This window comes from Manis javanica, chromosome 8, assembly GCF_040802235.1.
Source record: "Manis javanica isolate MJ-LG chromosome 8, MJ_LKY, whole genome shotgun sequence".
In the NCBI taxonomy this organism is placed as follows: Eukaryota; Metazoa; Chordata; class Mammalia; order Pholidota; family Manidae; genus Manis; species Manis javanica.
In genome coordinates this window covers 48,780,951-48,808,162 of record NC_133163.1, presented here as the reverse complement: position 1 = coordinate 48,808,162, position 27,212 = coordinate 48,780,951, and the positions used below count along the sequence as shown (strand labels likewise).

The window sequence follows — 27,212 nt, the reverse complement described above, 5'->3', positions numbered from 1 at the left end:
AACATTCTTCAACTTGTCTCAAAAGAAAAGTGAAACTATCTTTAACATAAAGGTCAAACTCTATGTTGTACAAAAAGTCTTACCAGATCCTCTAGCTGAAATCCATCTTTCTCCACCATGCTGCCAGTTGGCCTGGTATTAAAGCTACTCTGCCTATGGCCATGTCAGATTAGACTGCATGTTCACTGAGAGCAGTGACTTCTTGTTACCCATGTTTGCACCCCTCCCAGTCTGCAGTACATTGCCACACCCATAGTAGGTGATTGGTATGCATGTGCTGAGTTAAGCTGAATGTTGAGGGCTCAAAGAAGGATATGGTATATGTTAGAAATTAGAATCCATGTGCATTTTCAAAGGCTGAGAACAGTTTAAGCTTACCATTCAAATAAATGAAACCACAATGAGAAAGCAGGCTGAGTTACTATATTTTGGATAATTACAATAGACTAGATGACATTTTATTAATTTTAAGATATATGTTAAGAATATCATTGTTTCTTTACCAGGTACTTACATTTTCTGTTCTAAGTTGCTCTTGCTAAAACATAGTGGTATAGAAGTTCAGAGAATTATGTGGAAATACAAAGAAAAAGTAGTATGCAGGTTTGTTTAGACATCAGTTGCTAATAAATATCACATGAGTCTCCCCTTATTAAATCTTCCTAAAAAGCCCTGTCTAGATAAAGGGTACAGTAAAATGGATGTAAAGCAGTTATACATCCATTTAGTGCCTTTAAAATTCTAACTTCCCTGTACAAATATTAGAAAATAAATTAGGGGAAAGTGACACAGATATAATTTAACAGGTGACAGCCTTGCCAGTTGTATTGTTTTAGATGACATATTAGCCCCTTTTTTGGGCATCATATTTAAAGTAGCCCCTGTATAAACATCTAGGTCAAATATATTGCACCTATATACTATTTGCCAATTTATTGTCTCTCAGCTCCAAATTAACCCTTCTGTATTCTGTTCTGTTATCCTGGCGCTTCAACTCCATAAACTATATTTTCCATAATTCATTCCAGTCCAGTTGGACCAACTGGAGACACTAGAAAGAGAATGGATAGTAGAAAAAGCAGAAAAAAACTTTTCAATTTCTTCCTATTTCTTAACTGTGGAAGTTCTCCCTAACTCCAGTTTCTTTCAGCCTTTCCAGTAGCAGCCTTATTAGGCACCTTCAGAGGAGCCAGCACCAGCCAGGCAGCTCCTTTTGTCAAGGTGTGAGTCCCAACTTCACAGGACATTTTCTCTGAGCCCCAGATGAGCTCAAACAGCAGCCCCTCCACAGAGGTCAGAGCAACAATATTGTGCGTCTTCTCCAAGCCCCTAGAATCTAATAATCCTAAAGTGTTTCCTTTTGCTCCTCCAACCCTATTAGTGGTAACTGCTTCTTGTAGTTATCTTTGCATTATCTTAATGTCATATTTTTGCTCTTTTCATTCCTCCAACATCTGTATGAACATTTCCTACATTAATTCTCCTTTAGTAAAATAGTGTGGCTTCTTATTTGGTTGCTTAGATTGTGATGTAACTGAGCTCCATATTTTTTTTATTAAGGTATCATTGATATACACTCTTATGAAGGTTTCACATGAGCAACATTATGGTTTCAACATTCACCCATATTATCAAGTCTTCCCCCAAACCCTACTGCAGTCATTGTCCATCAATGTAGTAAGATGCTAGAGTCACTACTTGTCTTCTCTGTGCTACACTTGTCTTCCCTGTGCCCACCCCCCCACGTTATGTGTGCTAATCATAATGCCCCTTAGTCCCCTTCTCCCTCCCTCCCTACCCACCCTTTCCACCCCTTTCTCTTTAATAACCAGTAGTCCCTTCTTGGAGTCTGTGAGTCTGCTGCTGTTTTGTTCCTTCAGTTTTGCTTTGTTGTTATACTCCACAAATGAGTGAAATCATTTGGTACTTGGCTTTCTCCGCCTGGCTAATTTCACTGCTGAGCTCAGTATTTTTAAATAATTTACTCACACTACTTTCCTAATTTTCAGAAAACTGGCAGGTACTTGTAATGTGTATTTTACAGGAGTCAGACTCCAGAGTCAACGAAAATGTTTCTTAGTTATACCCATGAATGAGTTACTCCATTACTGACTCTCCATGTTCATACTATTGTAGTTTGATACACCTACTATGATATGTGTCAGGAGCTGTTAGGTACTGGGTATGCAAATATAAGAGAGAAAAAATATCTACCTACTATAGAGTAGCAGAAGCTTTAATAAAGGAGTACAGGAGGTTGTGGGATCCTGGAGACAGGGACACTGGAACTGGGCTTTTAGGAGTTTAAGCGGATTTTCAGAAACCATAAACTGAAAAATCATTACATGCTTGAAAGCTTGATACAGCGTCAGTGCTTTATATGGAGCATTTACATATCAAATGGCTGGGGTCCTCTGGCAAGTGCTCAATGACTACCAGATCTTTGGATTCTGTGTGACCTTTAGTAATCACATGACATCACAGTGAAGTGACTAATCCAGGAAGACTCAAGATTTGAGAAACATGACCATAATGGTCATATACCCCTAAATTAAATGTCATATTTAAAGCATGCTAAATCTTATACTTACCAAAATTACTGAGGAAAGAACTTGTGGCTGAAAATCATATGATTTAATGAGCCATTTTGCTCACATGTGGTGAGTGGTTTTGTTTGTTTAAGCTTCACAAAGTGATGTTTTCTAACTGTACAGGATGTGAATATAGGACATGGTTTTTACCAGCCCAACATCTATTGTTGCTGCTGCTTTGGTATCTGTCTCAGTGAGATTATCATTCAAAGTACCTCACTATTGCCAAGAGGTAACCAAACCAAGGCCAGACTCTCTTCCCTCGGACCTGCATCTTGCATGAAAGGATACAGTGTAGAAGGCTTTTGGAGTGGATTTGTCATGAGGGCACAAGGGACAATCTACTGGCTCCTGCTCCTAGGTCTTCTCTGAGCTGTTTCTTCAGCTTCTTCTTTAATCCATAAGGACCAAAGAACACCCCAAAAACCCTGACACTTAACTGTCAATTATGTTTATTTTGGATACAATTTCCTCTGCCTGGAATGCCCTTTACTTTTCTATTTGTTTCTGAACAGTATCTTTAGAGATATGGACTAATTTAATGTTTTTCTTAGGTATTTGAGCTACACTTGATAGGTCTCCATTTAAGCACTCATAAAGGGACTGTCTGGATTCAGACGACAGATGGACCTGGGATTCATCCCAACTTTCTAACTAATTTAATGTGTGAGTGTGGCAGCTGTAGATATGCACTGACCAGATCTCTTTTCAAGAGAGAACCAGCTGCAAAAAATTAGTTCTCCAGCACTCACCTCAGCCTTGGTAAGCTCTGCGTCAACTGCTCCCAGCTAATGTGTTTGGTATGAAAGCTGAGCCATTCCTTTCCAATACTGGGTTCCTCTTGCTCTGGGGGCTCCTGCTGACTGGCCCAGTCGTTCTCAGAGATGCACTTCAGTCTATGGCTGCACATCTGTGTTCCTCCCCTCCTTATTTCACGTGTGTCAGATCTGCACTGAGAGTCTCCTGACTTACCCTGGTTACATTCCCTTTTACTCTTCACCCAGGTGTTTTCCCAGATAAATCTCCTGCACTTTTAATTCCATCTTGATGTGTGCTTCTACAGAACACCATCTGTAATGGCGACTAACCTCTTTAATTATCTCATTTACAAAATAGGAACCCCACTGCCTATGTCATAATTATTGTGAAAATTTAATATTTTCCCCCGGTACAGGTGTTGGCACAGAATCTAATAAAATTTTTATTGAGGTATAAGTACATACAGAAAAAAGTGCAGAAATAAGTACATACAGAAAAAAGTATAGTTTGCTGAGAAGTGAAAAATGGATTTCCAGCACCTCAGATTCAGCCCCTCATGCCCTGTCTAAATCATTAGCCCCTCACTCCTCCTCTACGGTAACCATTATCCTGACTTCTACACTAGAGTTTGTTTTTGAACTTCATTTAAGTGATATCATACAGTATACTTTTGATGTCTGGATTTACATGGAACCTTAAATTTCTTGGGGATTGAAATCCATCTTCTTGTTGGTAGTTCACTTTTTTATTGTTCTGCAGTATTTTGAGTTGTGAATATACCACAACTTATTTATCCTTTCTACTGTAGATGGACATTTGGGTTGTTTCCAATTTTTGGCAACTATTAATAATGCTATGAACAGTCTTGGTGAATGTGACTTTTAGGTATAGACCTAGGCTTAGAAGTGTGCTGAAATAAAAAAGCTGTGTATATTCAGCTTTCATTTTTCAAGTTGTTTCATTTTTCAAACAATTTATACTTCTACCAACAGTATATGAGTTCCAGTTGCTCCATATTCTCCTTTTTCATTTTAGTCATTCTGGAAGACTTCTAACAGTATTGCTCTTTGGTTTTAGTTTGTAATGGCGTCATTGTTTTAATTTGTATTTCCCTGGTAACTAATGAAGTTGGATACCTTTTCAAGTACTTATTGACCCATTGGATGTTCCCCTTCTCCCTGGTTAGCTTTATTGACATATACTTTATATACAAAATTATTGTTCAGTATGCAAGTAAATGCTTTTTAGCAAGTTTAGAGTTGGACAACTATCATCACAATGTAAGTTTAGAACATTTTCATCATCTCAAAAAGAAACCTCATACCCATTCTAGTCCCTCTCTATTCTCAACCCCTGCCCCCATTAGTCAACTTTCTCTATAGGTATAGATTTATCTGGACATTTTACATAATAGTTATTACAATATGTGGGTTCTTTTGTGACAGGTTTCTTTCACTTAACATGTTTTTGAGGTTCACCCACATTGTAGCATGTACTTTGTTCCTATTCAAACAACTTACAATTTGGCTATCCATTTACTGCAAATAAAATTGGTTTATCTATTTACTACTTGGTGGATATTTGGATTGCTTCCACTTTTTGACTATTATGAATATTGCTGCTACAGACATTTGCTTATGAGTCTTTGTGTGGATATGTTGTTGTTGGGTTATATGGTAAATCTGCTTAACATTATTAAGAAACTGCCAAACTGTTTTCCAGTGTTGCACTGTTTTACATTCCCACTATGTGCAAGCACTCCATTTTCTCCACAGTCTCATTAATTTTATCTTTTTTATTTTAGCCATTTTGTTGGGTGTGTAAAAGTATTGCATTGTTGTTTTGATTTGCATTTCTCTGATAACCAAGGAAGTTGGATACATTTCCCCATATTTTTCAACTAACTACTCGGATGTCACCATTTGCCAAGTGCCGGTTTAAAATCTTTCGCCCATTTTTCTATTGGGTTGTCTGCCTTTTTATTGATTTGTGGAAGTGTTTTACGTCTTCTGGGTAGGTCATTTATGGATACATGTAACATAAGCCTCTTTTTCATTTTGTGGCTTTTAAAAAAATTCTTGTAAATGTGTACTTATATAAACAGTATCTTAATTTTAATTACATTCATTTTACCAACTTCTTTTATAATCAAAGTCTTACTGTTCTGTTTAGGAAATCTTTATTTACCCCAAGTTCATGAAGATATTGTTTTATTTTAAAATCATTAGTTTTATATATTTTTATTTACAATTATTTATTCTTGTTTACTGTGTGAAGTAAGTCAAGATTAACTTGCTTTTCCATTATTGTTTTCAATATAATTTATTCAACATAATTATATTGAAAATAATTTTTCAGTATAATTTATTGAAAAGGTTATCCTTTCCTTCACTCCAGTAGTGTATCTGTCATACATACAGTACCAAGTATGGGTCTGTTTCTGGAGTCTTGATTATATTTCATCATCTACCTTCATGCCAGTGTCACCCTATCTTAGCTCTTACAGTATCTTTATCACAGATCTTGAAATCTAAGCCTCCTGGGTTTTTCTTCTTCAAGTTGCCTTGAGTATTACTACCCTTTGCATTTTATGTAATTTAGAATCAACTTGCCAATTTCCATAAAATATCTGTTGGGATCACATACAAATCTTTAAATCAACTGACATCTTTACAATATTAAATCTAATTCATTAGTGTGGCATAAGATGCCATTTATTTAGGTCGTCTTTCTTTCAGGTATGTTTTATAATTTTAAGTACAGATATTGTGACATGATAAAGGAAACGTCATTTGAAATGGAGTCAGGAAGCCCTGAAGGACGAGCTCTCACCCACTACACTAGTTGTTAGTTACAGACCCCTGAGGAAGAAGTGTATGTTATTCTCCAACAAGCTTGTTTTATTACCCCAGCATTGTCTTCTCACCCAGCAACAGCTCCAGCCAATGAGAAGCTGTATTACTCAGCAAATGAAAAGCCACCACTTTTGGTGTCCTCCAATGTACTCTTGTCCAAAACAGCCCCTCCTAACTCCTTTTTTCCCTTTATACAAGCAAGCTCTTCTCCTTTGGTCTCTGGGCTTGCCTATGATTCCCCATAGTTTGCCTATTCTGCCCACTATGCCAGTTTGCCAGCTAATGCCCACTATGGGATCAAGACAACGAGGGTTGGAGTGGGAGCCTGAGTGGAGGGAGGTCCAGTCTCGCGCTGTCTCCGTGGTGGCTGTGTGACCACCAGGTGTTACTCTTGGTTCTCTGTCACCTCCGTATCTCTACATAGGGCCATAGAGTTTGTAAAAAAAAATTATGGTAGTTTCCCCTGCCTCAGACAGGAGAGAGGGAAGACCAGGACCCAACTCACACAGGAGTAGGTCGGTGACGGACTCAACCATAGGGCTGTCCTCTCCCTGCCTCCTCACCCCTTCTGTCTGTGTCCTCCTCTTTAAAGTCAGTGGACATTTACGGAGTGCCTGCTGTGTGCCAAGTGTCCCATACAGCCTTCTTCTCCTGTGTTGTTTGCTTCCTTTTTCTTCTTTTTCTGTCTCATTCATCGTCCAGTGAGTACTTACATGGAGGCAGCTCTATTCCAAATTCCATGGCAAAAGTTGGGAGCACAACACTGAAGCTTGTCCGAATCCCAGGCTTCCAAGACCTTTGCTATTCTTGAATAAACCAGCTATTTTAAAGGTTAACAGTATCTTGCATCTCATTTTATTTCTTCTTAGATATTTAGTTTTTCTATATTGTAAACGGTATCCTTTTAAAATTTCATTTCCTGTTTATTGCAGGTATATGTATATATATTTTTATCTTGACAGTGCATCTAGCTGCTTTTCCAAATTTATGATTTCTAAGTTATCTTGCACATAATGGTATTTTTATTCCTTTCTAAATCTTTAATTTTTTTCTTAGTTTTCTTGGTTTATTCAACTGACTAGGACCTCTAGTACAAGTGATGAGAGTGAGGATATTTATTTCCTGATGTCAATGTAGATTTTTAACAAATGTTTCTTGCTTTTCTCCTGTGTAAGATCCATTGGGAACAGTCAGAAATTTTCAGTAAAACCCCAAATGATCCCTTCTGCTAGGATTAGTATAGGAGTTTTTTGACCTTTGATATAAGATATCAACTATTTCTCTGAGAAAACATATAAGGAATTTAAGAAAAGCAGAATTAAAAAAGCTACATAGGTTTATAAATGTGACATACATACTGAAAGGAACTAAAGAATGAAAATGCCCTTAATGAACTTGGTGAATAATAAAGGAGACTTTTTTCCCCCTATCAATCACAAGCAATAAACTTTTAATACACATGATCTCACTTAATTCTAACAACCATTATTTCCAATCAACAGATAAGGAGATGGGGACCTAGACAGGTTAAGTAAGTTTTGTAAGCAAAGTGGTAATTCAGCTGGTAAGTGACAACTAAGCGTCACCATATGATAATCTAAATAGGCACTGTGGAAAGTATGAAAAACAGAAAATAGTCTGGCATTAAGAAGTAAGAGCTCTTAAAAGCTATGGTTTGAACTGAGTGCCTTAAGTGAAGTAAAGGACTCACTCACTCTGAAGTGAAAAATCAGAATTTCAGGTTGGGAGAACCATTGTAGGTTAAGCAATGAAGCTGGAATGATCATGGCTTCTATGTGCCAGCTCCACGGTGCTTGGTATGGAGTGGTGGGGAAGAAGGCTGCACAGGAGGCTTAGCCAAAAAGAAAAGTAGTTTGATGAAAATTCTTTCTCTCAGAAGACCTTCTGGCTTTACTTAACCCAGTCCCATCCTCTCCCCCCATTATTATGCCTCCTTCCACATTATGCATACTTTAGCTATAATCAATTAATATTTATTGAACATTTACTATGTGTAAGATGCAATGTAAAAAGCTGGATGTTACATTGTTCATACTATCATGTAACAGTGGTTCATGCATTTAAAACTTGTACATTAAAAAAATCAAATTTATGTATGCACATAAATAAGCAAATATTTTAAGGTTTGTCATCAAAAAAGCATGCCCCTTGCCCATCTGTCCTCAAAACCAATTTTTTCTTCTTTTACCGGATTATTTTATTTCCATGTCATTAAATAAGCCATTTTTAAAAAATTTTAACTTTTAGGTATTATCCACTGATTTCCCACTGTGGAAGATGAGGGTTTAAATAACTTTTCTACCCCACCTCCAGAATACATTGACCTCTCTCAGTATGTTGTGATTTTGATTAAGATTTACTGTTAACACGATGATGCTATTCAACCACTGGTCACATCTTTTCTAGACAACATTTTGCTTTCCTGAAGTTATTAACTGCCAATTTTTTTATTTCAACTTCAAGCAAGTTTTTACTTAGAAATATCATTACTGATGAAACTTGGGGCCTTGCAAAGTATCACCTCCACTCACCTCTGATTTCAGCCCCAGAGACAGAGCATAGTTCTAGATGAGCTCAGATTTATCTCATTCATACTCTTTCAGCTTTCTGCCTCAGGGCCTTCTCTGACACTTAGCCTACTTAATCTGAGTAAAGCTGCAACTTGGTACTTTAGGAAATGACTCCCCTGGCCAGCAACTCAACCACGAAGAGTGAGAGTCTGTAGAGAAATGCTCCAACCACTTGTCTTGTAGGAGACAATTGTGGGAGCTACAGATTCTTACAGACCTGGTGGAATCAAGCTGCCATTGTCTATACAGCAATGACTTTAGAAAACTTACTTAACCTTACAGTGACCTCATTAATTCATCCTTATATTGACCTTTCCCCCTTTTCCCTTTCAATATCCCAAGTCCCTCACTATTTTCTGGGGTCTCTAAAAGTAAGTGACCTTACCCGTGTTCTTTTCTCCGGCTGTTTTAGGAGGAACCTCTCTCTCTCTATGGTAACGCCTAAGATACTGGGATGCATCAGAGGTTTTTTCTTAGCTTCGTCTTTCTGAAAGTCTCTCCAGGAGCTTCTAATATGCTTCAGTAGTTCTCCCCTGGTGTAGTAGCAAACTTGCATAGCCCATCACCATCATCTGGGCATTTTCTTAATCTCTCCCTTTGCTGAATCACATTTTCTGTATCTTATGTCTTCATTTTGCTTGGTTTATGCTTTTACTTTTAGGAAGGCACATCCTCGAGTAGATTGAGAAAAACTATACGGGAGGTAAGGTTTCTGAGAACTTGTACTACTAAAAATGTCTTCATTTTACCCTTAGATTAATGGTTTGTTTGGATCCAGAATTTTAGGTTGGAAATTTCCTTCAGAATTTTGAAGGCACTGCTTCTGTTAAAATTTAAAGCTATTCTGACTCCTCTTTGGTATTTGACCTACCCTTTTTCTTTGGAAACATAGACGATCTTCTCTTTGGCCCTTGTGTCCCTGAAATTTCATAATGATGTGCTTTGGTATTGGTATCTAAATCTAGAATCTGAAGTTCCTTAGTAATGGAACATTTCTCAAAATACTCTACTGATTTCTTCTGTTCTTTCTTTTTGGAACTCTGGAAGATTGTATAATGGGCTTCCCGAGTTAATTTTCTTAACTTTTTTTCTTCCAGTATTTTCATTTCTTTTTATTCTAATATTCTGAGAAATTTCTTCAACTTTGTATTTTAATCTTTCATTGAACTATTCAGCTATGCTATATTATTTTGCAAGAGCTTTTTGTTTTTTAAAGCTCCTTTCGGATCTTGGCTTATAGTTGCAGTATCTTTCCAAAGATTATTTTTCTTTTGACATTGTCTTCATCCTGCCTAATCTAAAACTGTCTAGTCTAAAAAGCACTTTCCCCTAAGTGCTTTTCCCTTCAGTTATTTTTTCCTCTTTCTGTTAGAGGCCTTTCTCAGATATTTTATACCTCTTAGTTGTTTAATCATTTTTAATAGCATAGGAGTAAAAGACTAACTGCAAGCTCTGGATGTACGGGGTGTTGGGAATGTCAACTATGATTTTTCATTGCAGAGAGTTATCTAGCTGGGCAATTGAGGCAGGATACCCCTTAAATCAGGATCTATTTAGGTCTTTAAACTTGTACTGGCCAAACTGCATACAGAACGCTTCCAATATTGTTAGGATGGGAAAATCTGGCTGCCAGGGTTCAGTGAGAGAAGGACGACAATGGTTTTTGCATCCAGTATGTAAAAATTTCCTGTTTTTGAATTTAGTCCCCTGCTAACTTGTATCCAGTGTCCTCCATTCCACCCAGAGGCCCCATTTCCATGCCCCAGCTGAACATCCACACACTGACTGAAATCATATCATATGTGTATATAAGGACAATACTTTATATTTCATTTGTGTAACATTTTATTGTTTGAATATTGCATAGTGAAAACAGAGTCACAAGACTCATGGTCTGGCTCAACCATTAATTTGCTGTGTGAATTGGGTTCTTTTAACCTTGCTAAACCCTTTATTTCCTCATTTGAAAATGGAGATGATAATACCTATTTTATAGAATTGCTAATGACTGAACAAGAGTTACATTGGTTTTCTCTCAAGTAATTGCTCAAAATAATTTACAATTTGTTCTTGCAAACCCCTTGTTCATCACCTCACCACTAACTGTTCTCAGTAAGTGTGCTACAACAGAAGGTACCAATGTGATACTTTAATTTTGAATACTAACAATAGCCAAAGAGACAAAAACTCAAAAATGGCCCTACCCTTTCTTATTTTTAGAATACTGGTTTTAATAATGCTTATTTATACTATCCCATCAGAAATTCAGTTTCACTTAAGGATTTTTTTTTTCTTGAACCTACTCAAAATGAACACCCACATATGTGAAAAGCCCAAGATTACACATGTTGCTGCTTTAGTTTCCCCTCTGGTATAGTATAATTAAAATACATGTCATGGGCAGTTAAATACTACCCCCCTCCACATTAGGGATGATAATATATATGAAGATTAATTTTTTATGCATTATCCCTAATGTAAAAAAAAATCACAGGTATATTATACTGCTTGTCAAGAATACATACACATGGTAGTCACATCTAGGCATACACACCTTTTCTAACAATATTTTAACCATCATCAGTTATCTTCTGTATGACTCCGCACCTCTACTTCCAAATTATTTATAGTTGAAAACACAAAACTCCTTTTAAGGCAATTCTGGATGATGATGTATTACAAAATACTTGTGTTAAGACAAAACTGCATGTATGTACTGAACTTCTAAACACACTGCCTTTAACCCCTCAAAGTATTACTCTTAAAAGGTAAACAAAATTTTTACACATTATAAAAAAATTTAAGCTGCTCTGTAACCCCCCCTTTGCTAAAAGTTAGATACATTACACCACTCCAGCAAGAGATTAATAAATAAGGATTAAATATTCTATTTTACAAAAACATACAGAATGGCCAATGTAAAAGTGAAAGTCTTATTTGATAATTTCTTTATCAAATCATATTCATTAAGAAGGAATAAAACATGGTATAAAATGAGAAAATTGTTACTAAATTTATCTCTTTGAGGGTAATCACATGAGTTGTTATCTAAAAATATCACGGCACCCTTGTTACAAACATTACTTTTTTAAAAAAGACTGTGTTTCCTGGAACTAGAGGACTATTCGTCTCATAGCTTTTATTAAGCAAATGTGATATAACCACCACACAGTGGCAAGAGATAGAACAGCTGTTTCCAGCTACAGAAAATATTGAATTCTCCCTTAAAGTACAGATCATTTGAGATAACCCATAATAAAGCAAATCACTGCGTAGTTTGTATTGAATTTCCTTAAGATATTTTGCTTTCAACAGAGTATATTCATTTTTCTGTCATCTGAGGCCTCTTAGTAACTATTTTCATGTCCAGCCAAGATATAAAGATTGCTGTGTGCAGTAGGATTTTCTGTTGGCCTACTTTCCAAAACGACAACCCTGCAATTAAACCAAAACAAATGATTTGTTTAAAAGTAAAACAGAAATTGCATTCTTCAAATACAAACATCAAACTAGGAAAGAATATTCATTGTTCACATTCTCATAAGATTACATAAAGATCATACACACACAAATTCAGCTTTGCATTTTATAGCTTAAAATGAAAACTGAGTAAGAATTGATGATTTTAGGAATACAGAATATTTAAAATATTCCCAGATAGTTTCATTATCTCAGTACAACTGAAGCCAAATTTGCTTACTTATATATGCCAACAGAAGGTATAATAAAGCTTCAGAATATACACTAACAAGAAAGGGGTGGAAGAAGGGCTGTCAGGAGGAAGTCAAAGAGATGCCCAAGAAATAATCCAAACAAGGCTACCATCTGAAAAATAGTGATAAACAATGCAGAAACAATACAAAGAGGGGAAGAGTGAAGGAGAAAATTCTGGGGAAAGAGTGTGGAAAGAAACAAGTAACTAAGAAAAATGGCTGTTGATACCTATCCTCTGTTAAGCAGAATTCTCTCATACCACATGTCATTAAGGTGTAGTGTGCACCAGGACCACTGGATGATCCACAATTCTTTCATAAGCCCTTCCAGAGAAGCAAGAGCTTTCCATTCTATAGTCACATACCAGGTGGTCCCCAAATTCTTTCTCTGCTGTTTGCAGGACTAGTTACTAAGTTGCCATACTCTGTGGGCTTACCTTTTCTACTAATTAAGATACTTGCTATTTTTCAAAAAATCCATTTGCTTCTTAGAAAAGTCACTAAAATTTTTATGGAGTCATAACTCCATTTTCCCCACCCACCCTTTCCTTAAGCAACCAATATTTAAGTAATGATTTTGTGACTAGACTGCACTTGGAAGACTAAAGGCTCTCAATACTTGCCTCAGGACGAATGCCATTCTGTTGCAGTAACAAATTTTGGTGGGAAAATAGGAAGGAATGGGCATTTTATTAGTTGTAGAGGTAGATAATATAGATTTTGGAGAGCAGCACCTACTAAACTTTTTTTTGCAAGATGGCACAGTTTTGGAATTTGTCTCTCATTTGATTCTTTTATTTTGATCATAGAGACCACACAATTCCTTCTAATTTAGATTGATCTCAAAAATGGAGCTGAATACTTTCTGATATCATGGCAAATGTCAAGAGGCACATATTCTGTGGGATTTATAAAGCAATAATTAATAGACAGTAATGTGCAAGGAAGATATGATGAAGACAAAGGAGCCTGAACTATGTCATGGTACTGGGGACATAAATACCCTATTAACAGATTTTGTTTTGGCTGAATATAACTTATTTCTCAAATCAAGATCTTCACACTTTAAGAAGAGTGCTTAGTCAACTAATTGAAATATTAGTATTTCAATAAAGATAAGGAGAAATTTATCTAAGGTGCTGGGTCCACTAAGAGTTTTGTTTGAAAAACAATTATAGGCTTACAATATAATTAAGAGTACAACCATTGAACTCCACTGGTAATTAAAACAACCAAACTATTACCTGTCTGATCCTAATAAGCGGAAAACTCTTGTTTCATCAGAAATCTCCTGGGTAACCTAAGAAAGAAAATACCTATCAGCAATACCTTAGTCCCCATATTATTTAAAGAATATTTAAAAATCATTTAGATAGCATAATTATTAAACAGAATAACTTTTGATAGACTTAATTCCTCAAATGAAATAAATTCCAGTAAGTTTTTTTGGCTATTAGTCAAAATAAACCAACATTTTATGGAACATCTGCTTATGGGTCAGGCACTTTCTTAGAACTCTTTGTGATATGTACTGAAATTCCCATATTATTTAAGAAACAACTAAAGTTCATTGAGGTTAAGTAACTTGCCTAAGGTCATATAACTGGTACACCCAAGATACGGATACAGGTTTATTGGGCTGCAGAGTCCCTGCTCTTTGCTTTACAGTGCAGATGCTTGAGGTGGCAACCTGAGGCCCACCTGAGTTCAGCAGAGATGTGGTGGACACCCCCACGTACCAGTGTCTTGCATCAGTGTATCTACGGTGTTTCTCTGCTGTTTTCTCCAAATCTGTAGAAGATATTCAGCCATGCACAGGTACTACTCCGAAGTATGGGAAGCTTATATCCATGAGAGCAATGCTTAGCCAATGGGGATAGCAGCTGGTGTATAAATAAATGCCCCAGCCTCTCCACCTTCAAATGGGTCAACTCTGAGGTATATTCTGCACCATTCCTCAGTGGTCCTTATAGGACTAAGCCCTGGTTGCCCACAGTGGAAACCAGTTTGTTACTCTGCTCTTATTGGCTTTTGGCTGCAGTAACAGAATCTATAGTCCTCATTCCTTTTCTTGTTTTCTGGGATCTGCTCCCAAATAAACTACCTGCACTTGAGTACTTGTCATGGGTTCAGCTTTTGGAGGAACCCAATCCATGACAGTATGATAAAAAGTAAGTATAAAAATAGTTTGTTATCAATGAATTTACAGGCTAGCTGCTAAGACAGAATTAATGAACTTGAATCAGAACATAAATTAGATGCTATACTAGGTGTTGCTGATTTTCAGAATATGAAGCAGGTATGCTCCAATCATTATGGACTGGAATAGCTGAATAGTACTTTATGAATATTATAGATATAGGCCCAAATTAAGGATGAGAACATAAGCAGAAAGAAAGAGGTAAGCAAGATGAGTAAAAATAAGAAATAGTATTTGTATTTGATACAGTGAACAACAGTTACCGTCTATAGATTTCTGGAGTGACACAATGAAAAGCACACCTAAGGACAATCTTATGGCAGTAAGTAGAACTGCAGGCTTCCTTAAATGCAGGGACCTGGTGACATTTAGTGACATGGGTCAGTAGCTAGACAAACTGACATAATTAAAAAGCTGATTTATGTCATTCCTTGGAAATATTCCACATTGATTTAAGAGGTGGAAATATGCAATTATATATAAATAAGAGTGTGGATAAAACAAAAGGTAATTCAAACAGAAGATTTTAAGCTTTAAAATAAGTGCACAAATTTGAGAGGCCACGGTGCATAAGAATTACACAAGTATTCATACAAATGGGAATAGTCTCAGTATTATCTTAACTATTAGGATTTATTTCTCAAGATAGGAGCCTAAGGCCCACCTCCTGCATGAAATGTATCCTGATTATCTCAGCCAGAAGTGATTTTTGGAGACCCTTCAAATCCAGGCTCTGCCACTTAGTTAGCTATGTAATTGGGCAAGTTACTTAACCACTCTGCCTAGAAATGTGGGAATATGAATAGTACCTAACCCCACTGGATTATTAGCCGTAAGTAAGCTAATATGTATAAAGTACTTAGAACACAGATGTTATAAGGGCTTGGTATTTATAATTATGCCTCATTATGCCTTACAGTACTATAATAGTGTCTTGCATGTAGTTGATACACAGTATTTATTGAGTTAATTTTCTTAGATTTTCCTTAGTACTGTGATCTGATATGAATTAATTTAGGATTTTTGTATTTGAAAAAAACTATAAACTTAGAGATTACAGAGAAGACATTCAATTTAGAAAAGCTTAACAAGTTAGCAACCATATTTACAAATTACAAATTAACAATTTGTAATAGACTGAAATTGTGTACTCATGTTTACAATTCTTTGTGGTCACTGAGAGTTATACAATAAATACAAAACTGAATGCTATTTGAAGGGAAAATACTGACAGTTTTGCTCTACCGTTCATAGTATTAAAAGCACTAAATATAGTTATAAGGGTTCAGAAAGAATATGCACAAAATGACTTTCAATATTTAAAATCTTTAGGGGAATCATGGAGGAATTTCAAAAACCTTACCTCATCTGATTTGAAGCTTTTACCTTGCATTCCATGTTTCCAGAAAGCCAATACACTATCTTGAAGGCATACTAAAAAATAGAAAAGGGATAACTGCAACTAAGATAAGGCACAGAGTAATGCATTATACATTTTCCTGAACTGTTTTTAGTAGCTGATAATGTAAGGCCATTCAAGTGGTTGGTGTTACATTCTACTGTCTAGACCATTAGTTCCCAACATTTTTGTGGCTAAGCCATACCTAAGCTCAAATAATTTATTGAGGTAAGGTCATGCAAAATTTCAGACATATGTAACAGGCATTTATTTAAACATGGGCTAACTTCTGATGAACTGGATATCAGCATATTAATTTCCCTTAATATACTATTTTTGACACAGGTAAATAAAACATGTATTTTTAAAAATAAAAAACATTGTTTTTTAAGTACTGTCATATATTTTGAAGTAGCTATTAAGGAAGCATCTTTTATTTCTATTCATATTTTCCCTATTGCAAAATACTTTTTAAAATTACCCTGTTTCACAATCCAAAACTTAACTCCACATTGAATATTTATGATCTGTGAGCCAGTTCTTATTTGGAGGGGTTCTAACACTCAGTTATAACACTCACTGCTGCAGCCCCCAGCCCCAAGCCTCCTCAGGTCTCCAGAGCGCTGGCTTTGCAGTCCCACATCCCACATGAGGGTTCACAGATTTGGGCCAAACTTACTGCCTTCCCATTGGCTTTGGATTTAGGAGCAACCATGACCCCAAAGTGTGGCCATCACATGGACTGTTATAGCCCATCCTGCCCCCTACCCAACCTCCGTACTCCTCCCAGATGCCCTGAAAGTCTCCGAGGGAAACCTCAGTGTCTTGTTCTTCTCTGTGTCCTTCTTAATGCCAACTGAGGTACCCAGATAAGGTCACTTAGTGATTCAGAAACACAGCAGGTAGGTCTCCCAATTGGGAGGGACAGCAGGGCCTCTGGGCTCTTCTGACAGGGGGCTGGAGTCATTAAAGCACAGTAAGGGAGGGAAAAAGAGTGAGGGAGAGAACATTTTTGATTGTTGGAGAATTAAGTCATATATCTTACACTAGTAAAGCTGAGAAAGTGATTGGAACTTACATTTCTTAATAGAATACTGTCTTTGTAAAGAGTTGATTTAAGAATGGCGGAGGGTTCAAGATAGCATCATAGGAAGATCTTTAATTCACCCTTTCCCATGAACACAACAAATCTACAGCTACATATATATTCTATATACTCCCTCTGAAAAGGACCTGAGAACTAGCTGAACAGCTATTCCACAACAAAGGATAAAAGGGCTACATCAAGATATGCAGAAGGAGCAGAGATAATGGTCTTGCCAAAAATCCCACACCCAGCAGGGTGCCCCACCACTGAGAGAGGTCTCACAAATATGGAACTTTTCCAAGTACTAAGAGGTTTAAACCACATCAGGCATTCCAATCCTTGGGACCTGCTCTGGAGACGAACTCCCCACATTTTTGGCTTTGAAAACCAACAGGGTACACAGCCCGGGGCCATAGTGCTGTAGGGAATGGACATTCCACTGTTAAATAACTCTTGTGCAGACTCACTTGCCTTGACCCAGTGCAAAAGCTGCAGTTTGAAAAGGGCCTCAGCCATGCATGATGGAGATTCATTGGCAAATCTCACAGCATCTGAGAGGCAAAAGCCTGTTGGGACTCTCTAGGATGGATGTGCTGGTGGGCACCATTTTTATGGTGCACTCACTCCAACCTGCTAGTGTTCACCCCACCCTTCCTGCACCACTGCTGTAGCCCTCCCCAGATACAGCAGGCTAGCATCCCATTCCCACACTGCTTCTGTGATTCCCCCAAAAACAGTGGGCATGTACAACCCACAGAAGAATGCCCCTTGAATGCCAGCTCTGGGGCTCAGAGAGGATTGCCTTTCTGGGCCCTCTAGGTGTGAAACAGTTGGAGAGACAGTTCAGGTGACAACTAAGAACTAGGGCAATGTTAAATGACAAAGTTTATCACCTACAAAGGGCCATCCCTTCAATCCCTTCAAGATTGGGACAGACAGATGTTTCACGTGACACATGGAAACAAGCATGGACAGTCACGCAAAATGAGGAAACAAAGGAATATGTTCCAATTGAAAGAACAAGATAAAAACCCAGAAAAAAACCTTAATGAAGTAGAGTTAACTAAATTACTTGATAAGGAGTTCAAAGAAATGGTCATACAGATGCTTACTGAACTCAGGAGAAAATGGATATACACAGGGAGAACTTCAACAAAGAGATAGAAAATAAAAGAAAGTACCAAATAAAAGTCACAGAGTTGAGGAATATAATAACTGAACTGAGGGTTTCAACAACACACTAGCTGAAACAGAATAAAGAATCAGTGATCTGGAAGACAGAGCAAGGGAACTCACCCAAACAAAGCAGAAAAAAGACTTTAAAAAATGGAGAGAGCTTAAGAAACCTATAAAAATAACATCAAGGAGAATAACATTTACATTATAGGGCTCCCAGAAGAGAAGGGGGCAGAAAACTTGTCTTAAGAAATAATAGCTGAACACTAACCTAGCTTGAGCAAACAGACAGACCACTAGATCCAGGAAGCTCACAGAGACCCAAACGAGGAAACCAGAGACCCACACCAAGGCACATTATAATTAAAATGCCAAAAGTTAAGAGAGAGAACCAGAAAAACAGCAAAAGACAACTTACTACATACAAGAGAACCCCTATAAGACTATCAGCAGATTTCTCAGCAGAAACTCTGCAGGTCAGAAGGGAGTGGCATGATATATGCAAATTGCTGAAAGGAAAAAACTTCCAGCCAAGAATCCTCCACCCTTGCAAGTTTATCATTCAGAATTGAAGGAAAGAGAGAGTTTTCCAGACAAGGGAAAGCTGAATGAGTTTATCACTACTGAACTAGGTCTACAGAAATTTAAAGAGATTTCTTTAAGCTGAAAAGAAAGGGTACTAATTAGTAATAAGAAAACACATGAGAGTAAAAATCTCACTGGTAAAGGCAAATATATAGTAAAGGAAGTAGATTAACAACTTACAAAGTTAGTATTAAAGTTAAAAGACAAAAGAAGTAAAAATAACTGTAACCACAATAATTAGGGGTTACAAAAGTAAGATATAAAATGTGACACTAAAAATATAAACATTGTGGAGGGATTAAAAGTACAGGGTTTTAGAATGCATTCAAACTTATCTTGCTATCCACTTAAAAAAGACATATATATAATATATGAGCTGTTGTGTGTGAGCCTCATGGTAACCACAAAGCTAACATCTATAATAGACACGTAAGAGATAATAATAAAGGGATCTAAGTATAACACAACAGAAAACCATCAAATCACAAGGGAAGAAAGGAACATAGCCAGAAAACAATTAGCAAAATGGCAATAAATACATACCTATCAATAATTTCTTCAAAATGTAAAAGGACCTAATTCTCTGACCAAATAACGCAGAGTGGCTGAATTGATAAAAAAAAACAAGACCTAGCTATATGTTGCATACAAGAGATTCACCTCAGATGTAAGCATACACTCAGACTTAAAGTGAAGGGAAAGAAAGAGGTGCTTCAAGCAAATGGAAACCAAAAGAAAGCTGGGGTAGCTATACTCATATCAGACAGAATACTCCTTCAAGCAAATACTTTAATAAAAGCCAAGGATGGACATTACACAATGATAAAAGGGTCAATATAACAAGAAGATATAACATTTGGAAAAATTCTTATATTCCACATAGGAGCATCTAAAAATAAAGAGTTAATATTAACAGACTGAGAGGGAGAAATTCACAGCAATACAGTAATAGTAGGGGATTTTATTACCCCACTTACATCAATGGATTGATCATCCAGACAACAATTCATTATGGAAACATTGGCTTTAAATGACAAGACCAGATTTTAAAAAAATTTTTTAATTTAAGTATTATTGACACACTCTTATGAAGGTTTCACATGAAAAAACAGTATGGTTACTACATTTACTCATATTATCAAATCCCCATCCATACCCCAGTGAAGTCACTGGCCATCAGTGCAGCAAGACACCACAGATTCACTATTTGCCTTCTCTGTGCTACACTGTTTTCCCCATGGTCCCCCACACCATGTGTACTAAACATAATACCCCTCAGTCCCCTTCTCCATCCCTCCCCACTCGCCCTCCCACACCCCTCCCCTTTGGTAACCACTAGTCCCTTCTTGGAGTCTCTGAGTCTGCTGCTATTTTGTTCCTTCAGTTTTGCTTCATTGTTATACTCCATAAATGAGGGAAATCATTTGGCACTTGTCTTTCTCCGCCTGGCTTATTTCACTGAGCAAAATGTCCTCCAGCTCCATCCATCTTGTTGCAAATGGTAGGATTTGTTTCTTCTTATGGCTGAATAGTATTTCATTGTGTATATATACCACATCTTCTTTATCCATTCATCTACTTACGGACATTTAAGTTGCTTCCATATCTTGGCTATTGTAAAAAGTACCGCAATAAACACAGGGATGCATATGTCTTTTTGAGTCTGAGAAGTTGTATTCTTTGGGTAAATTCCAAGCAGTGGAATTCCCAGGTCAAATGGTATTTCTATTTTGAGCTTTTTGAGGAACCTCCATACTGCTTTCCACAATGTTTGAACTAGCTTACATTCCCACCAGCAGTGTAGGAGGGTTCCCCTTTCTCCGCATCCTCACCAGCATTTGTTGTTCTTAGTCTTTTCGATGCTGGCCACCCTTACTGGTGTGAGGTGAAATCTCATTGTGGTTTTAATTTGCATTTCCCTGATGATTAGTGATGTGGAACATCTTTTCATGTGTCTGTTGGCCATCTGAATTTTTTCTTTGGAGAACTGTCTCTTCATATCCTCTGCCCATTTGTTAATTGGGTTATTTGCTTTTTGGTGTTGAGGGATGTGAGTTCTTTATATATTTTGAATGTTAACCCCTTGTCAGATATGTCATTTACAAATATATTCTCCCATACTGTAGGATGCCTTTTTGTTCTGTTGATGGTGGCCTTTGCTGTACAGAAACTTTTTTAGTTTGATGTAGTCCCATGAGTTCATTTTTGCTTTTGTTTCCCTTGCTCGAGGAGATGCATTCAGGAAGAAGTTGCTCATGCTTATATTCAGGAGACATTTGCCTATGTTGACTTCTAAGAGCTTTATGGTTTCATGACTTACATTCAAGTCTTTGATCCATTTCTAGTTTACTTTTATATATGGGGTTAAACAATAATCCAGCTGTTTCATTCTTTTTCATGTAGCTGTCCAGTTTTCCAACATCACCTGTGGAAGAGGCTGTCATTTCCCCATTGTATATACATGGCTCCTTTTATCATATATTAATTGACCATATATGGTTGGGTTCATATCAGGGCTCTCTAGTCTGTTCCATTAGTCTATGGGTCTCTTCTTGAGCCAATACCAAATTGTCTTGATTACTGTGGCTTTGTAGTAGAGCTTGAAGTTGGGGAGCCTACTCCTCCCAGCTTTATTCTTCCTTCTCAGGAGTGCTTTGGCTATTCGGGGTCTTTTGTGGTTCCATATGAATTTTAGAAAGATTTTCTCTAGTTCACTGAAGAATGCTGTTGATATTTTGATATGGATTGCACTGAATCTGTAGATTGCTTTAGGCAGGATGGCCATTTAGACAATATTAATTCTTCCTATCCATGAGCACGGGATGTGTTTCCATTTATTGATATCTTCTTTAATTTCTCTCATGAGTGTCTTATAGTTTGCAGAGTATAGGTCTTTCACTTCCTTGGTTAGGTTTATTCCTAGGTATTTTATTCTTTTTGATGCAACTGTGAATGGAATTTTTTCTTGATTTCTCTCCCTGCTAGTTCATTGTTAGTATATAGGAATGCTACAGATTTCTGCATATTAATTTTGTATCCTGCAACTTTGCTGAATTCAGATAATAGATCTAGTAGTTTTGGAGTGGATTCTTTAGGGTTTTTTATGTACAATATCATGTCATTTGCAAACAGGGACAGTTTGACTTCTTCCTTGCCAATCTAGATGCCTTTTATTTCTTTGTGTTGTCTGATTGCCATGGCTAGGACCTCCAGAACTATGCTGAATAGAAGTGGGGAGAGTGGGCATCCTTGTCTTGTTTCTGATCTTAAAGGAAAAGCTTTCAGCTTCTCACTGTTAAGTATAATGTTGGCTGTGGGTCTGTCATATATGGCCTTTATTATGTTGAGATACTTGCCCTTTATACCCATTTTGTTGAGAGTTTTTATCATGAATGGATATTGAATTTTGTCAAATGCTTTTTCAGCATCTACGGACATGATCATGTGTTTTTTTTCCTTCTTTTTATTGATGTGGTGGATGATGTTGATGGATTTTCGAATGTTCTACCATCCTTACATCCCTGGGATGAATCCCACTTGATCATGGTGGATGATCTTTTTGATGTATTTTTGAATTTGGTTTGCTAATATTTTGTTGAGTATTTTTGCATCTATGTTCATCAGGGATGATGGTCTGTAATTTTCTATTTTTGTGGTGTCTTTGCCTGGTTTTGGTATTAGAGTGATGTTGGCCTCATAGAATGAGTTTGGAAGTGTTCCCTCTCTCCTCTTCTACTCTCGGAAAACTTTTAGGAGGATGGTATTAGGTCTTCACTAAATGTTTGATAAAATTCAGCGGTGAAGCCATCTGGTCTAGGGATTTTGTTAGGTAGGTGTTTGATTACCAGTTCAATTTTGTTGCTGGTAATTGGTCTGTTCAGATTTTCTGTTCCTTTCTGGTCAGCCTTGGAAGGTTGTATTTTTCTAGAAAGTTGTCCATGTCTTCTAGGTCATCCAGTTTTTAACCATATAATTTTTCATAGTATTCTCTCCTAATTCTTTGTATTTCTGTGGTGTCCATTGTGACTTTTCCTTTCTCATTTCTGATTCTGTTTATGTGAGTAGACTCGCTTTTTTTCTTGTTAAGTCTGGCTAGGGGTTCATCTATTTTATTTATTTTCTTAAAGAACCAGCTCTTGCTTTCACTTATTCTTTCTATTGTTGTATTCTTCTCGATTTTATTTAATTCTGCTCTAATCTTTATTATGTCCCTCCTACTGACTTTGGACCTCATTTGCTCTTCTATTTCTAGTTTCATTAATTGTGAGTTTAGACTGCTCATATGGGATTGTTCTTCTTTCCTGAGGTAGGCCTGTATTGCAATATAGTTCCCTCTTAGCACAGCCTTTGCTGCATCCCAGATTTTTTGTTGTTGAATTATTGTTTTTCATTTGTCTCCATATATTGCTTGATCTCTGTTTTTATTTGGGCATTGATCCATTGGTTATTTAGGAGCATGTTGTGAAGCCTCCATGTGTTTGTGGGATTTTTCATATTGTGTAATTTGTTTCTAGTTTCATACCTTTGTGGTCTGAGAAACTGGTTGGTATAATTTCAATCCTTTTGAATTTACCAAGGCTCTTTTTGTGGCCTAGTATATGATCTATTCTTGAAAATATTCCAAGGCACTTGATAAGAATGTGTATTCCTCTGCTTTTGGGTGTAGAGTTCTGTAGATGTCTGTTAGGTCCATCTGTTCTAACTTGTTGTTCAGTGCCTCTGTCTCCTTCCTTATCTTCCATGTGGTTGATCTGTCCTTCAGAGTGAGTGGAGTGTTGAAGTCTCCTAGAATGAATGCACTGCATTCTATTTCCCCTTTTAATTCTTTTAGTATTTGTTTCACATATGTAGGTGCACCTGTGTTCGGTGCATAGGTATTTATAATGGTTATATCTTCTTGTTGGATTGACCCCTTTATCATTATGTGATGACCTTCTTTGTCTCTTGTGATTTTCTTTGTTTTGAAGTCTATTTTTTCTGGTACAAGTACTGCAATTGCTTCTTTTCTCTCACTATTAGTTGCATGAAATATCTTTTTCCATCCCTTCACTTTTAGTCTGTGTATGTCTGTGTTTAAAGGGAGTCTCTTGTAGGTAGCATATAGATGGGTCTTATTTTTTTATCCATTTAGTGACTATGTCTTTTGATTGGTTCATTTAGTCCATTTACATTTAGGGTGATTATCAATAGGTATGTACTTGTTGCCACTGTAGGCTTTAGATTCGTGGTTACCAAAGGTTCAAGGTTAATTTCCTTACTATCTAAGAGTCTAACTTAACTCACTTAATATGCTATTACAAACACAATCTTAAAGGTTCTTTTTTTCTCCTCCTTTTTCTTCCTCCTCCATTCTTTATATATTAGATATCACATTCTGTGCTCTTTGTCCATCCCTTGATTGCCTTTGGGGATAGTTAATTTAATTTTGCATTTGCTTAGTAATTTACTGTTCTACTTTCTTTACTGTGGTTTTATTACCTCTGGTGACAGCTATTAAACCTTAGGAACACTTCCACCTATAGCAGTCCCTCCAAAATACACTGTAGAGACAGTTTGTGGGAGGTAAATTCTCTTAGCTTTTGCTTATCTGTAAATTGCTTAATCCCTCCTTCAAATTTAAATGATAATCTTGCCGGATAAAGTATTCTTGGTTCCAGGCCCTTCTGCTTCATTGCATTAAATACATCATGCCACTCCCTTCTGGCCTGTAAGGTTTATGCTGAGAAATGTGATGATAGCCTGATGGGCTTTCCTTTGTATGTGATCTTATTTCTGTCTGTGGCTGCTTTTAGTAGTCTGTCCTTATCCTTGATCTTTCCCATTTTAATCACAATAGGTCTTGGTGCTGTCTTCCTTGGGTCCCTTGTGTTGGGAAATATGTGCATCTCCATGGCCTGAGAGACTATCTCCTTCCCCAGACTGGGGAAGTTTTCAGCAATTACCTACTCAAACACACTTTCTATCCCTTTTTCTCTCCTTTCTTCTTCTGTTACCTCATAATGTGAATATTGATCCGTCTGGATTGATCACACAGTTCTCTCAATATTCTTTCATTCTTAGAGATCTTTTTTTCTGTCTGTGCCTCAGCTTCTTTGTATTCTTCTTCTCTAGTTTCTATTTCATTTATCTTCTCCTCCACTGCATCTAATCTGCTTTTAATACCCTCCCCATTGTGCTCTTCAACAATTGGATCTCCAACTAGAATTCATTCCTGAGTTTTTGAGTGTTTTTCTGTACCTCCATGAGCATGTTAATGATTTTTATTTTGAACTTCCTTTCAGGAAGATTCATGAGGTGGATGTCATTTAAATCTTTCTCAGGAGTTGTATTCATAATTTTACTTTGAACCAGGTTCCTTTGGCGTTTCATCTTTGTATTTGGTGCTCTACTCTCTGGAATTGCTTAGCCCCTGAAGCAATGTCAGGGGTCGCAGGGGAGTGGTATTGGTGCCTGGGGGGAGGAAAGAGCTGTTTCCTGCTTCCCAGCTGCTATGCCTATCTCCACTGCCTGAACCAGTGGGCTGAACATACAGGTATAAGCCTCTATGCTTTGTGTTTGTAGTTGCTGTAGACACGTCTTCCCTCTGGCTGGCCTAACACCAGGGTAGGGTTTACCGGTTTGCAAGCCAGGTGGGGTTGGCCAGGAGAAAGGTGCAGTAAGCTGTGTATCATGGAGGGGGTGGTCCTTGGAGCTGTGTAGCCAGCCAGGGAGCTGGAGAACCTGAAGATGGTGAAAGCTCCCAACTTGCTGGGCAGAGTGCACCTGGACAATTTTGTCTATCTGTCCTTTCTCCTAAGCAGTAAGCTCTGTGCAATCCTTGCCCCTAACAGCCCTCTTGCTGTTACGAAGTCCCTCAGACTGCCTGCCTTTCTTTTGTCCCAGAGCAGCTGGATATGGATCCCTGCTTTCCACAAGCAGCTGGAATCTAAGTCTCTCCAGAAATTCTGCCTGTCTTGCTTTCCAACGCCTTAATCATGAGAGTACCATGTAAGCACCATGAAATGTAGGTTTGTGCTCCCAAAGCAGATCTCTGGAGGTAGGTATTCAGCAGTCCCAGGCCTCCTCTCCCTCCCCACTCCATTTCTCTTACACCTGCTGGAGAGCTGGGGTGGAGGAAGGGCTTGGGTCCCACCGAGCCATGGCTTTGGTACGTTACCCTGTTCCATGAGGTTTATTCTTTTCTCCAGGTGTATGCAGTTTGGCACAGTACTCTTTCCTGTTGCTCTTTCAGGATTAGTTGTATTAATTATATATGTAATTAATTATATTAGTTGTATTAATTGTATTAATATAATATATTAATTATATTATATAGTTGTATAATTATATCTATTTAATGTATTAAATAATTAATTATGTATACAATATTTTAATTGTATAAATATATTTATAATTAATGCATGTAAAACCGTATTACATGTGGTTTTAGGAGGACGCCTCTGTCTCACCTCTCACACCGCCATCTTTAATCCCTCTCCCAAGACCAGATATTCTTAATAGGTATTACAGAACATTCCATCCCAAAACAGTAGAATACACATTCTTTACAAGTGCACAGGAACATTCTTGTTATAGATCGTATTTTAAAACACAAAAGAAGTCTGAAAAATTTAATAAGATCAAAATTATATCAAGCATCTTTCCAAAAACAACGGTATGAAACTAGAAATCAACTACAAGAAGAAAACTATAAAAATCACAAATATGTGGAAATTAAGCAACATGTTATTGAACAATTCAATGGGCCAATGAAGAACTCAAAGGAGAAAAAAATGCTTTGGGACAAATGAAAATGTAATATACCACAATGTTTGGGATGCAGTCAAAGGTAAGTTCTAAGGATGAAGTTTATAGTGATATAGGCCTACCTCAAGAAACAAGAAAAATCTCATTCTAGCTTACACCTCAAGGAAGTAGAAAAAGAAAAAAAAATGAAGCCCAAAGTTAGTAGAAGGAAGGAAATAATAAAGGTCAGAGTGAAAATAAATGAAATGAGGACTAAAAACAATATAAGAAAGATCAAAGAAACCAAGAGCTGGTTCTTTTAAAAGATACAACTGACATACCCTAGGCTAGAATCACTAAGAAATAAAAAAAGAATAAATAAATATCAGAAATGAAAGAGGAGAAATTACAACCAATACTACAGAAATCAAAAAGATCATAGGAGATGACAACAAACAATTATATGCCAAAAAATTGGGCAATCTAGAAGAAATGTATTCCTAGAAACACACAATTTTCCAAGACATTATA

The 27,212-nt window shown here is 37.1% G+C and overlaps 1 protein-coding gene across 3 annotated transcripts in view; it reads right to left on the bottom strand.

Moving 5' to 3' along the window:
* Positions 1–10,617: 10,617 nt before the first annotated feature.
* MAP4K5 (mitogen-activated protein kinase kinase kinase kinase 5) overlaps positions 10,618–27,212 on the bottom strand; it is a 159,231-nt gene continuing 142,636 nt past the window's right edge. For all 3 annotated transcript variants that reach the window (XM_073211277.1, XM_037016627.2, XM_073211278.1), the window contains exons 30-32: positions 16,073–16,143; positions 13,754–13,809; positions 10,618–12,231 (exon numbers count right to left, since the gene is read on the bottom strand). In XM_073211277.1, coding sequence (XP_073067378.1) covers positions 12,144–12,231; positions 13,754–13,809; positions 16,073–16,143 — 215 coding nt within the window. In that variant the 3' untranslated portion in view covers positions 10,618–12,143. The remainder of the gene's footprint in view (positions 12,232–13,753; positions 13,810–16,072; positions 16,144–27,212) is intronic.